The sequence below is a fragment of the Mobula birostris genome, chromosome 17 (assembly GCF_030028105.1).
Source record: "Mobula birostris isolate sMobBir1 chromosome 17, sMobBir1.hap1, whole genome shotgun sequence".
Taxonomy (NCBI): domain Eukaryota; kingdom Metazoa; phylum Chordata; class Chondrichthyes; order Myliobatiformes; family Myliobatidae; genus Mobula; species Mobula birostris.
The window spans coordinates 28352969-28366594 of NC_092386.1; the positions used below are offsets into that span (position 1 = coordinate 28352969).

A 13626-nucleotide genomic window follows, 5' to 3' on the forward strand; every position below is an offset into this window, starting at 1 on the left:
AGGGTGAACAGCAGTGTACTGTGCAGATCTGATCACAGTAGAAGACGTCACTTCTGTTGATGTATATTAATGACCCAGACTTGAAAGTGCAAGTCACAATTTCTAAATTTGATGATAATAAAAAGTCTTGGCGGTATTGCATACTGAGAAGAAGATAAATTGCAGCTGAAAAGGGCAAATGAATATTAATGCGGAAAACGTGATGCATTGTGCAAGGAATGTTAAGAGGAAATATAGGGTAAAATAAAGATGAATACACAAGAGACAATAGATAGTGGAATCTGAAACAGAAAACAAAGTGCTGGAGGAACTCAGTAGTTCAGGCAGCATCTGTGGAGGCAGACAGAAAGTTGATGTTCAGGGCTGAGACTTGATATGAGGTCTCTTCATGAAATACAGAACAAAGGAAACTGCTCAGGTAAAAGTACAGGAAAGGATAGAGCTGGCATATATGTGTAGAAATCTTTGAAAATTACAGGACAATGTTGAGAATGTGATTAATAAGGCACAAGCAGTTCTGGGCTTTATCAATAAGGAATTGAAGTACAGTATAAAAGTCAGAAAACTATGTTGAAACTTTAAAAAAAACATGGTCTAGCTTGAACGAGATGATTGTGCTCAGCTCTGGTCACTATATTATAGGAAGGACATGAAAGCACTGGAGGTTGAGAAAGATCTGTAAGAATGATTCCTGGGATGACAGTCTTCAGTTATAAGGAGTGATTGAAATGACTTTGACATTTCAAGAAGGCTGAGGGAGGAGTTAAACAGTGTATATAGAATGATGAGGAGGCCCAAACAGACTGAATAGTGGGTAGTTGTTCCTTTACAAGAAGAGGTTGAGGAGTGGAGGTCACAAGTAGAAAAATTAAGAACTGACATACGCAGCATGTGACTGGAATTTGGAATATACTGTCTGCAGATCTGATGGATGCAGATTTGGAAGCTGACCGCAACCTCACCAATGAATGCCAGAACTAGTCTGGTTTGCCAATTACCTGTCAATCAGATCCTGCTGACTCCAATTAGTTGTCCAGCAAACAGGGTATTGGTCACGGAGCACTGTGCAATGTAGTTGTGTGTCATGGTTAAACTAGAGGTGTCTCACGCTAGGAAATGTGGGGTGACACTTACAGCAGTTGAGGAGGCTATTGTGAGAGGCGGATTTTTGATTGATAGAAATTGTAAGCAGGTGCCAGATGAGTAGCTCATGAATTCATCACTTTGTCTTGTTACCCCTTTCATTATATGATAGAATTTGCCTTGATTCCACATCCCACACATAAAATGCTGAAGGCACTCTGCAAGTCAGGCAATATCTATGAAGTGAAACAACAGTCGACATTTTGAGCCTTCATCAGGACTAGAAAGGAAAGGGGAAGAAGCCAGGATATGAAGATGGGGTGGGGAGTGAAAGGAGTACAAGCTGCTAGGTGATAGGTGAAGCCAGGTGAGGGGGAGGGTAGGTGGGTGGAGAAGGGGTGATGAAGTGAGAAACTAGAAGATGATAGGTAGAAAAAGTAAAGGGCCGAAGAAAGGAGAGTGGAAAAACAAACAAGGGGTAGGGAGGAGAAATTACTGGAAGCTAAAGAAATGAATGTTCATGCTGTCAGGTTGGAGGCTACCCAGATGGAATATGAGGTGCTGCTCCTCCAACCTGAGAATGGCCTCTTTGTGGCAGTAGAGGAGGGCATAGATCAACATGTCGGAACGGGAATTGGGAGTGGAATTAAAATGGTTAACCACTAGGAAATCCTGCCTGCTGCAAACAGAGTGAAGGTGTTTGACAAAGCAGATCCCCAATCTACATTGGGTCTCACCAGTGTAGAGGAGGCCACACTGGGAGCACCAGACAGACACACAGAACATAGAAAATCTAGAGGACAATACAGGCCCTTCAGCCTACAAATCTGTTCCAAACATGTCCTTACCTTAGAACTACCTAGGCTTACCCATAGCCCTTTATTTTTCTAAGCTCCATGTACCTATCCAGGAGCCTCTTAAAAGACCCTATCGTTTCCGCCTCCACTGCCAGCAGCCCATTCCACACACTCACCACTCTCTGCGTAAAAACTTACACCTGACATCTCCTCTATACCTAAAAAGTAGATAAAGTAGATGGCCCTGACGGATGTGCAGGTGAAGTGTTGCCTCACCTGGACGGACTATTTGGGGCCGTGAATGAGTAGTAAGGGAAGAGATGAATGGGCGGGTGTAGCACTTGGGCTACTTGCAGTGAGAAGTGCCATGAGGGAGATCAGTGGGGAGGGATGACTGGACAAGGGAGTCACAGGGAGAGTGATCCCTGTGGAGTGTGGGGAAGGTGATGATGTGCTTAGAGGTATGATCTTGGTAAGGATGGCAGAGGTTGTGGAGAACGATGTGCAGAATGCAGAGTGTTCGTGGGGTGTTAGGTAAGACCATAAGATGCAAGAGCATAATTAGGCCATTTGGCCCAATGAGTCTACTCCACCATTCAATCGAGTTTGATTTATTTTTCCTCTCAACACCATTCTCCTGCCTTCTCCCTGTAGGACAAGAGGAACCCTATCCCCATTATGCCGGCAGGAAGATAGGGTGAGGGTGGAATACTGGGGAATGGAAGGTTTAGGAACTTCTTGCAACACTGCATCCAGATCTTCTTAATATCATTTTTGGTATTAACCACAACTAGTTCTCTCTAGTAGAATTTGCACAGAGAACCCTTTGCTGATCTATCAAAACTATTCTTTCTACTTCCTGTACAAAGGTTTCCATTGCAGAATTAGAATACTTTGGAAACCAGTTTGAATTCAACAACATTCTTCAAATAACCATTGCATAAACTGACTTTTTCAGAAGCTTCTTGCAGTCATAGCACACTGCACCTTAAGAAGTGGCATGCCACTTTTGATATTAGTATATGCTGAATTATGCACCTAGTGAACACCAAGGGATCTGCTGATTGTATGTAGTTATCATTCAACTGAGCAAACAGTTTAATGTTTGATGGTATCTGCATCAGAAATATTGGCTGTGCTTTCATCAATCATTGTCATCCCTGTGCCCATTTTCAAATATCTCCATTTAAGGATTAATGAATGCTCCTCACTTCCAAATTACTTCCAGTGGAAAAACCGTTCCTAATATAAAGCATGGTAGGTGCTTATGGAGGCTGCTGAAGATAACGGTTATAGAGCTGTCACATGTAACGCAGCCTATGTGTTATGACAAGCCCTTTGGGCAATTTGTTAAATATTTATAACAATATAAAAATGGGCCAAGGCTCTACAGTTCACTTTGGCTCAAATGCAAAGTTCAGGTAGTCACGTGACATTAAAGAACATGTTGCACATCATATTGATAAAGTAACACAATATGCATCATGTGAAAGTTCAAAGTAAAGTTACTATCAAAGTACACACGTCATCATGTACATACTAGTTGAGATTCAATTTCTTGCAGGCAATCACAGTAAATTCAACACAACAGAATCAATGATGGACCAGAACTAATGTGCAAAATGAAACCAACAAACTGTAAAAATACAAAAAGAAGAAAATAGGAAATTATAAAAATAAATAAGCAATGACTATTAAGAACATGAGATGAAGAGTCCTTGAAAGTGAGTCCAGTTCAATGAAGGGGTGCGTAAACTTGAGTGAAAAGCTTGGTGGTTGAGGGGTAATAACGGTCCCTGCGCCTGGTGAAGGTCCTAAGGCTCCTGTACGTTATTCATATGGGAGCAGCAAGAAGAGAGCATGGTGGGGCCCTTGATGATGGATGCTGCTTTCCTGTGACAGCACTCCATTTAAATGTGCTCAATGGTGGGAGGGCTTTACCTATGATGGAATGGGCTGTATCCATGGCTTTTTGTTAAGTTCTTCTGTTCAAGGGCATTAGTGTTTTCATACCAGGCCATGATGCAATCAGTCAAAATTCTCTCCACAACACATATATGGGAGTTTTTCAAAGCTTTAGATGTCATACTGAAGCTGCTGTGCTTTCTTTGTAATGACACTTACGTGCTGGACCAAGGACAGATCTTCTGAAATGATAACACTGACAAATTTACAGTTGTTGATACTCTCCACCTCTGACTCCCCGATGAGGACTGGCTCATGAACCTCTGATTTTCTCCTCGTGAAGTCAATAACCATAGCCTTGGTCCTGCTAACACTGAATGAGAGATTGTTGTTGTGGCACCACTCAGCCAGATTTTCATTCTCCCTCCATAATGATGATTCATCACCACCCTTGATTTGGCCAATGATAGTGGTGTCATCGGCAAACTTAAATATGACATTAGAGCTGTGGTTAGCCTCACAGTCATAAGCAGGGGAAAAGCACACAGCATTGCGGAGTACTTGTGCTGAGGGAGATTGTGGAGGAGATGTGTTTGTCAATTTGTACTCACTGGGATCTGCAAGTCAGAAAATCGAGGATCCAGTTGCACAAGAGGCTTATTGATTAGTTTTGATGAGAGGATGATACTATTGAATGCTGAACTGTAGACAATTTAGAGCACCCTGGTGTATACATCTTCACTGTCCAGATATTCCAGGATTGAGTGAAGAGCCAATTATTGGCATCATCTGTTGACATGTTGCGTCACCAATTGGATGGATCTAAGTCGTTCATCAGGCAGGAGTTGATCTTTTTCATCACCAGTCTCTCAAAGCACTTCATTGATGTGGATGAGTGCTACTGGACAATAGTCATTGAGGCAGGTCACCACGTTCCTCTTAGGCACCAGTATAATTGAAGCCTGCTTGAAACAGGTGGGTACCTCAGACTGCCAAAGTGAGGGGTTAAAGATCTCAATGAACACTCCGGCCATGATCAGCACAGGTCTTTAGTACACGGTCAGCTACCCCATCTGCGCCACATGCTTTTCGTGGGTTCACCTGCCATTAGGATGCTCCCACATCACCCTCAGAGAGAGAAATCACAGAGTCATTGAGAACTGTAGGAGTTTGTGAAAGTGTCTTCATATTTTGATGGTCAAAGTGAGCATAAAAGGAGTAGAACTCATCTGGGTGTGAAGCCTTGGTGCAACCTATGCTGCTTGGCTTCACTTTGTAGGAGGTGATGGCATTCAAGCCCTGCCACAGCTGTTAAAGCACCCTTCAGTGATTTAACTTTGGTCTGGGATGCCACTTTGCACATGAGATGGCTTTCTGGAGATTTTACCTGGACGTTGTGTTTAACTTGGTCACCAGATATGAATGCCACTGATCTGGCCCTCAGCAGACTGCACATCTCAGGGTTTATCCAGGGCTTCTGGCTAGGGAAAACTCTGATTGATTTTGTGAGGACACACTCATCTGTAACAGTTTTTATAAAATTTGTGACAACTGTGGTGTTTTGTTCAGATACACTGAGGAGTCCTTGAACATGGCCTAGTCTCAGTCTACCAGCTCGAAGCAATCCCATACCCGCTCTTCAGCCTCCTGCGGCCACCTGTTTGTTGTCCTTATCTCTGGAGCCTTGTTCTTCTCTGCTTTTAAGCAGGTCTGAGGAGGACTTCTAAATGATCAGATTTCCCAAAATGCGGTCTGTGCATTCCTAATGATCGCGTAACAATCGCTGAGTGTGTTGGGAGCCCTGGTGCCTCAGATGATATGTTGATGAGAACTGGGCAGAATTTTCTTATAAGCCTGAATGAAGTCCCTAACAAAGATTTGAAAGACAGTTTGTCGTTTGCTAATCACAGCATTCAATACATCAAGTGCTTGTTTAACATCTGCTTTTCGAGATATGTTACCTGTGGTCAGGATCATAGGGACTCCCTTGGTACATAGAACAGACAGTACTTAATCATTGGATGTTTCAGGTCAGGGGTACAGGGACGCAATAAGACCCCTGCATCTGAATACCACTAAGACCGTATCATGAAATACAGACCTCCACCTTTTGCCTTCTCCGAATCAGCAGCCCAGTCCATCTGGTGTTTGAGAAGCCCTTGGGTCTTACCGACGTATCTGGCATGTCCAGAACGAGTTACGTCTCCATGAAACACGGAACACAGCAATTCTTTATGTCATGCCAATAGAACAACCTCGCCCTTAGGTCCTGAATCTTGTTCTCCAGTGATTGAACATTAGCTAACAAGTTGCAGGGTAGAGTGAGTTTCATTCCTTGGCATAGAGTCCTCCCCTCCTCCCTCCACTCCAATGAATCTTTGTCTGCTTAAAAGTGCCGTACCTGCATGCTTGAGAGTTAAGTCTGCTGAGTCCCCACTTCCCCAGCTACAATATTGCAAAACAAGGTTGAACCCAGCTAGCAATATTAACAATTTATGCCATGCTCCTAGCATTAGGTAATAACAGCATAGCTTCATACTTCATTGTTAAAAATATTTTATTATTTTTGCATTTCATTTGACACAAGACATTTTGTTGTGATTACTTTGAATGTCCCCTGCTTGAGTTGTAGACATATCTACTACTTCTGTTTTATCTGTTTGCTAAGCTGAGCAGTTCAGAATATATCATTTATGTACTTTCATTCATAATATTTGAATTTATTCAACAGCCTCTATAGGGGATTTCTGAACTATGTAATTTATTGTTGCATTATCAAAAGAAAGGCGATTTCAATGCGATGGCAAAGCATTAGGAGTACTTCTGTTTGCACTAGGTGCATCTATTTACAGAAACATATAATATATACAATTAAATACTTCAGGAAAAAAAATTGAAATAATATTATTCTGCTTTTGTAGATAAAAGACCGAAGGCTGCAGTAATAGACCCAGCAGCAAACCTTACTCTGTTAATACATCATGCAACATAGCATAGTGATGATGCACTATGTGTGGTAAAAAAAAATATATATATATATGAAGCTTATGCCAATGAATAAATGTTCAGAACTGTTCCCCAGTTGGGGCATTTACTTATTTATTGATTTGATACTCTAAAGAATAGAAAGTGCTCGATTATTACTCCTGATAAATATAGCAGAGTTAATTCATCATCCACTCAGAACCTTGTTTTCTCATGGTCCCTCGTTCTAAACCACAAAGGACATTAGCTCTGAAATCATTTCTGTCTCTTATCTTTGTCCTGAAGGGAATACTGGCAGGAATGCACCATGAAGTCAGCACAGTGACCACCATTGATCCCTACTGTTGCTTTGTTGCACTTCATGATGCACTGCTGCCAGCCCAATGAATGCAATTAAATAAGATAAATGATCATGGTTTCATTCTTGGTACAACTGGCCATTCTTCACTCTGCAGTCTGAGGATTTGATCAGATACAGTATCAGCCACAACCAAATCAAAACGAGAATATCACTTTATCTTCTTCAGATGTTCCTTTTACTCCTGTACCTCTTACTCATTATTGCTCTGTTTCTATTTCTCCTGCACTCTGTGAAAAGCTTTTAGATGATTCCACATGCTTAATAAGTATATTGTATAATCACATGCTGTTCCAGATTGTTATTGGACATCAATAACAATTCAATAATTCACTTTTCCTGGAATGCTGTAAATAAGATTGCAATTTCAAAAACACTAAACCTCAGTTAACATCAATAAAACTACTGCTAACGTAATGGTCTTTCTGTAGAAGTAGTGTTTGGGTTATGGCTAGAGATAACGGGTGCTTTGATGTGAGCCGTCCACGGAGGTGAGTGTTTTCTTGTGCTGTTTGCCTGACACCGAGGTGATCTGGGTCTTTTGTTCGGCGGAAGGTAGAGAGGGAAGATGCCAGAAATGAGAGGTCGTAGACACCAGAAAGGACTGGACTTGGAGTGGGGCCAGGAGTCAACGAAGCCTGGGGAAATCGGTGAAAGGGAAATCGTGAGTTCCAACTTGCACACAGTAGACTGTTTCATTAAAATGGGCCCTTTTCTTTTTGGTTTTACTTTACTAACCCTTTAGTCAAATTAAGAGTGATAAAGCTAAATTGTTTAATTGCATATGGTGTACCGTCTGTTATTTCATGGTACTGATTTGTAACAGGGTAACACATCACACAGCATCCACACAAACAGGAGGTTTGGCACCTCAATCTCACACGTTTGTCTTTCCTAGAGTTACGCAGCTGACGTAACCAGGGGGTTACACTACTACTAACCTATCATACTAAAAATTATGGAGAGGCATCAGCAATGGCAGCCGGCGTGAGACATCAAGGCTTGCAGAATGGTAGAGAGAGGAAGCCTTAAGATCCTGCAATCTGCCAAGATGTGTTCTCCTTCTGCTCCATTAGTCCGTTTTCTGCTTACACCATCAAGTTTTGCACCAAATCAAAATCATCATCAAGAATTCAAGATTGTTTAATGTAATTTCCAATACACAAGTGTAAAGGAAAACAAAATAACCGTTACTCTGGATCCGATGCAGCACAAAACAAGTCACAGAGATAAAGCACACAATAATAATTTTAAAAATTAATAAAAATTAATACATAAGATAGCTTATATACACAGATTGCTTGCATGTCCATAAAGTGGTGCTGGCTGTACATAAGATGATTGACAGGAAATAATAAAGTTGTGGTGGTGTAAGTGGGTGGAGGTGTTGATCAGCCTTACTGCTTGGGGAAAGTAACCGTTTTTGAGCCTTGTAGTCTTGGTGTGGACGCTATATAGTCCCCTCCCTGATGGGAGTGGGGCACGTGGTCCATGAGAAGGGTGGGTGGGATCCTTCAGGGTGTTACTAGCCTACTTCTGATACCTTTCTACATATAGGTCCTCGATGGTGGGTAGGCTGGTGCCAGTGATCTGCTGGGCAGTTATTACAACCGGATATAGAGCCTTCCTGTCTGCCACAGGGCACTTCCAGTACCAAGCAGTGATGAAGCTTCTACCATTCTCAAACATTTCATGAGTTGGTTCAACCAACCTATTTTCTCCACCATCACCCGTCATCCAGTCCTGTCCAATTATAGTGCCATTTATTCTTGCTTTCACATAGCCAATATTTTTCCAAAGAATATTGACTCTTCGTGGTTGTGACTAAACTTGCTTCTTTTTGACTTTTAGATGACATTATTCACAAGCTTGCGATCAGTTTATATGTGCTGAAAATCCTAAAGCCTTCCATTCTTCTATTTCTCTTAGCCTCACAACTACTTCCATATTGACAGATTGCATTTTGATAGAAGTTGTTAATGAAACTAAATGAACTATGAAAACTAAAAATAAAATCTTTTTCCCATGCCAAAGCTCTGCTCCCTGATCTTTACCATGATCTTTACGATTTCTGCTACACCAAAGGTCAAAATTTATTATCAAAATACAAATATTGTATATGAGAAGAAAGTCCTTAACTCCGAGCGGAGTCATCGGGACGTCATCATGACGGCATTTTTTTAGCAGGCTTTCTTATTTTTATGAGGCTGGGTTGCTAGCTCGACGCTCAATCCAGCACGGATAGAAAGCGTGCAAGGGAGCCGGCTGGATTCAAACTCGGGAGCCTTCGCTCCGAAGTCCAGCGCTGATGCCAATATGCCACCAGCCGGCCATGTGTCCATATACCACCTTGGAAATTATCTTCTTGCAGACACCCAGAAGAATTTATTTATTTAGTGAGATACAGTGCGGAACAGGCCCTTCGAGCTGTGTCGTTCAGCTATCCTGATTTAATCCTAGCCTAATCACGGGACAGTTTACAATGACCAATTAACCTAACAACCGATACATCTTTGGACTGTGGGAGGAAACTGGAGCACTCGGAGGAGACCCTCGCGGTCACAGGGAGAACGTACAAACTCCTTATGGCAGTGGCAGGAATTGAACCCAGGTCACGTGTACTTCACAGCATTACACTAACAACTATGTTATCGTGCCCAGTATAAAGAAATACAACAAAATCCATGAAAAACTATACAAAGGTGGACAAGCGTCCAGTATGCAAAAGAGGACAAATTATGCAACTAATAAATTAAAGAGCAAATAAATAATACTGAGAACCTGAGTTGTAAATGATCACTTGCTATTCCTTCGGTTTTTAAAAACTGTGCCCACTACAGTACAGGTAATTTCATCAGTTTTTGTTAATTATTTTGTTGTTTTTATTAATGACAGCTATTTTATTGTTATGTCTTTTAAATGCAATTTGTTTGTTGACCTTTTAGAGTACTTCCTTCGTTCTGAACTTTCTGAATATTTCAACAACTCCACCCCCTACTCTTATAGTTGAAACCTTGATCCACAGAGCTATTTTCCCTTTCAGGTTGTACATGAGTCCTATTCCAGTTCAGGTATTGCAGTACTACGCAAAAGTGTTAGGCACACATATATAGCTAGGGTACCTAAGGTATTTGCACAGTACTGTATTTGTCAATGTGGAATTGAGAGCAAGTTTGTAAATCTGGCAGGAACAAAGGATGTTGGAAATGGTGAGGGATGGGAAGGGTGTGGGACAGGTGGCAGAGAAAGAGTACCCAAGGGAGGGGGTGTGGCACAGGTGTAAACATACCTAACCCTTAAACACCAAGCAATGTCATTTGATTCCAAACAATAGGTTTATTGATCATTACAGAATGTCTCTCTGATGCTTCCCGCTCCCTCCACTCTCCCATTTCCATGAGTCCCCTCTCCCTGTCGTCTTCCCACTCTCAGTCCACAATAGAGACCCATATCAGAATCAGGTTTATCATCACCCACGTCATGATTTTTTTTTTGCGGCTGCAATATAGTGCAATACTGTGCAAAGGTCTTAGGCACCCTGGCTATATGTGTCTAAGACTTTTTTGTACTGTACTGTACATTATGAAATACAATTTAATACTGCTGTGCAAGATCTTCCATCAGTAATAGCAAAATTTAAATTCCGTCAGACTCTACTCAGCTATGCTTTAGAAATGCCTTTTCTTTCTGACATATTGAAATGCTGAAGTCATGCAATTGATAAATCAGGACAATTTGTGAAGTTCTGATACTGTGACACATTGCAAGTTCCATTTCAATCCTCCCTCGCTACATTTTAAAAATGTATGAGGAATCCTTTCTGCAATGTTTGAAGAGACATCATAAATAAAACATTAATAAAATGGGAGGAAGATGCCAATTGAAGAAGAAAGAGCAGCAAACGGAACCAAGAGTAAAAACTTGCTCTCATATTGTTTGGGCTAGATATTAAACCAAGGTGGCAGCTGCACACTGCACGCAGCTTCCAAAATTCTACTTCAGTAATTAAATAGAACAAAATTCAGAAGTGAAGATCAACGTCCAACTGTTAGTACTTTGTGCATTTGGAGCATGTAACCAAGGACAATGTTCTAATCCTTAATATCTCCATAAATCCACTTTCCATCAAGGCCTGCTGAACTTGATCCAAATGGCAGTGTCTCCCCTAAAGTAAAGTGCTTAGCTATTTTGAACTCTGTATTCAATGGAAGGGGTAACAAAATGAAATGGTGTGAACTTTCTCCAAAGTCTGAGAAAATAAATGCATGTTAAACATGAATGCAAGCAATATCTATTCTCACTAAAAACTGCAGATGTTGGAAATCTGAAATAGAACAAGAAAATAATGGAAATGTTCGGCAGATCAGGTAACATGCAGAAAGAGAAGCAGAGTTTACAGTTCAGGATAAAGAGCTTTCATTAACTGAGACATTAGTTTGAGTCAGGTAGTAAAAAACACCTCCAACCATTTGTGTTCGAGGACCCATGCATCCCAAGTACTTACTAAGGTGTGGATTGCAAAGGTCATTCAGTTCCCTCCGAAGAAAAAAGGGAGAAAAACAAACAGGGAACTTAGTTCAGTGAAGGTTTTCAGACTTTTAGATGAACTTTAGAATATATTGGAACACAGAATTGATGCAAGCACCCTGTTTAAATATAATGGAGCAGTATTGTTCTCTGTTCCAATTATGCTACTGCATGCTTATCTTTGGATTTATCTCAATTCAATCATTTATTAATTTGTAACACATGAACAGCTTATGTCACTCACTCATTTTTCCTAAACACGGTATTTCATATTGCACAAGTGTATATAGTTGTACGGTTGCTTGCTCCTATGTGATGAATTTGTACTAAAATTTTGATAAATATTTGTTTATTGTTCAGCATGAATGGGACTTGTAGTTTAATGCTCTTTTCCCAAGTCTAGAGAAAGCAAGGCTAATGTCTAATCACCAAACCGGCTATGAGCAGCTAATAAGCTAAATAAAAGTATGAAATTATAAACAGCAGCTCACCATAGCATGAATCAAATTTTGAAAAGGTACAAAAATCCAATGTTAGTGTGTTATTCAGTACTTACTTGTTTTGGCAAACGAAAGAGGGCATTTCCATAAAACATGGTTTTGGCCTGGCTCCATGTTCCATCAATGATAATGATATTGTATGGAGACAGCGATGGATCGAGTTCAAGCTCTTCCAGGTTATTTGCCTCAGGTCCAGGATACAAGACTAATGTACTAATACTCTGGCAAACAGCTGCAAGTTCAGGATGCCTATAAAATAAAATAAACTTTTCAGTCAATTACGTTACATTTCCCTGAACTTTCTAAATTACAATTACTAACAGTTCTAACATTTGTGACATGGATCTCATTAAGTAACCTCCAAATTTGGGGCAATTTACAGTTGCTACTTAACCAACCATTTGGATGTAGGAAGAAACCGTGGTATCTGGAAGAATCATACATTGAAACAGAGAAAACAGGCCATCTCCACACAGATAACACTGAAGATGAGGTTTAAACCCAGTTACTAAAGCAGTAAGGAATTGCTTTTCTACCTGTGGTATTATGTCACTTAGGTAGGCAGTTGATAAGATCCCTACTTTAACAGAAAAATATTCTTATCTGATGTCCTCTGGCCACTCTAAAGATTACACTATCTGAACAGGAAGCTACTGGAACACTAAGTAATAATAGGGCACCTAATGAAGTAGCAACGAATAATAGTTGGAAATGTTCTAAAAGAGAGAGGTAGTCTCAGTGCCTGATCTGTTCCCTTCCCACATCCTCTACAACATTAAACTAACTTGTTTTCTCTTTCTTAGTTCTGCAAAGGGTCTTTGACCCAAAACATTGTCTGTTTGTTGTCCTACTTCTGACTGTTGAGTGTTTCCTGCATTTTTAACCTTTATTTTATCAGCAGTCTTTTTGATTTTTCTTTTCACATTCATCTCTCCCTTGGCACTCCTGCATTTCTCTGCTCAGCAGGTGTCTAAGCCATTCTGTGAATGCAGTTTGTCACGTGCTTAGGGAGATTAGGGTGGGTCCCTTCAAGCAGTCGTATGAGGCCTCCAATGAAGCACCTGTGACCATGACTGAAGAAGCAAACTGGTCTAAAGGCCAATGTCTGGGAACTTGGACTGCTTGTCAGTCGTAGAAGACCAATCTATATATATTTCTATAAGGAACAAACCTAAACAGAAACAGTATGCCCATTTTTGAAAAAAGAAAAGCTTCATTATTTTTAAAGCATGAATATTTTATAAATACAAGCTGGACAAAACAGATGTGTTTTGCCTTTAGTGGTATTTATCTTCTTTTCTGTTATATAGCTTAGCATCTGATACCAGAAGTTTATTGAAAAGAATATCCCTCTGTAGTGTTCCTAATTGGTTTAAATCATGAAAAGAAATGCAGGAAAAATAAATAATAAATATCAAAGTTGTTGCACTACAGATCGTCAACTGCAAGGACTTCAACTTCTGTACCAGTT

At 40.6% G+C, this 13626-nt stretch overlaps 1 protein-coding gene across 2 annotated transcripts in view; it reads right to left on the minus strand.

Moving 5' to 3' along the window:
- dtwd2 (DTW domain containing 2) overlaps positions 1-13626 on the minus strand; it is a 140228-nt gene that overhangs the window by 32361 nt on the left and 94241 nt on the right. The window contains exons 4-5 of one of the 2 annotated variants that reach the window (XM_072281437.1): positions 12212-12404; positions 6367-7766 (exon numbers count right to left, since the gene is read on the minus strand). In XM_072281437.1, the coding sequence (XP_072137538.1) occupies positions 7512-7766; positions 12212-12404 (448 nt within the window). In that variant the 3' untranslated portion in view covers positions 6367-7511. Of the gene's footprint in view, positions 1-6366; positions 7767-12211; positions 12405-13626 lie in introns of those variants that run through there. The other variant, XM_072281436.1, reaches the window with a different exon arrangement.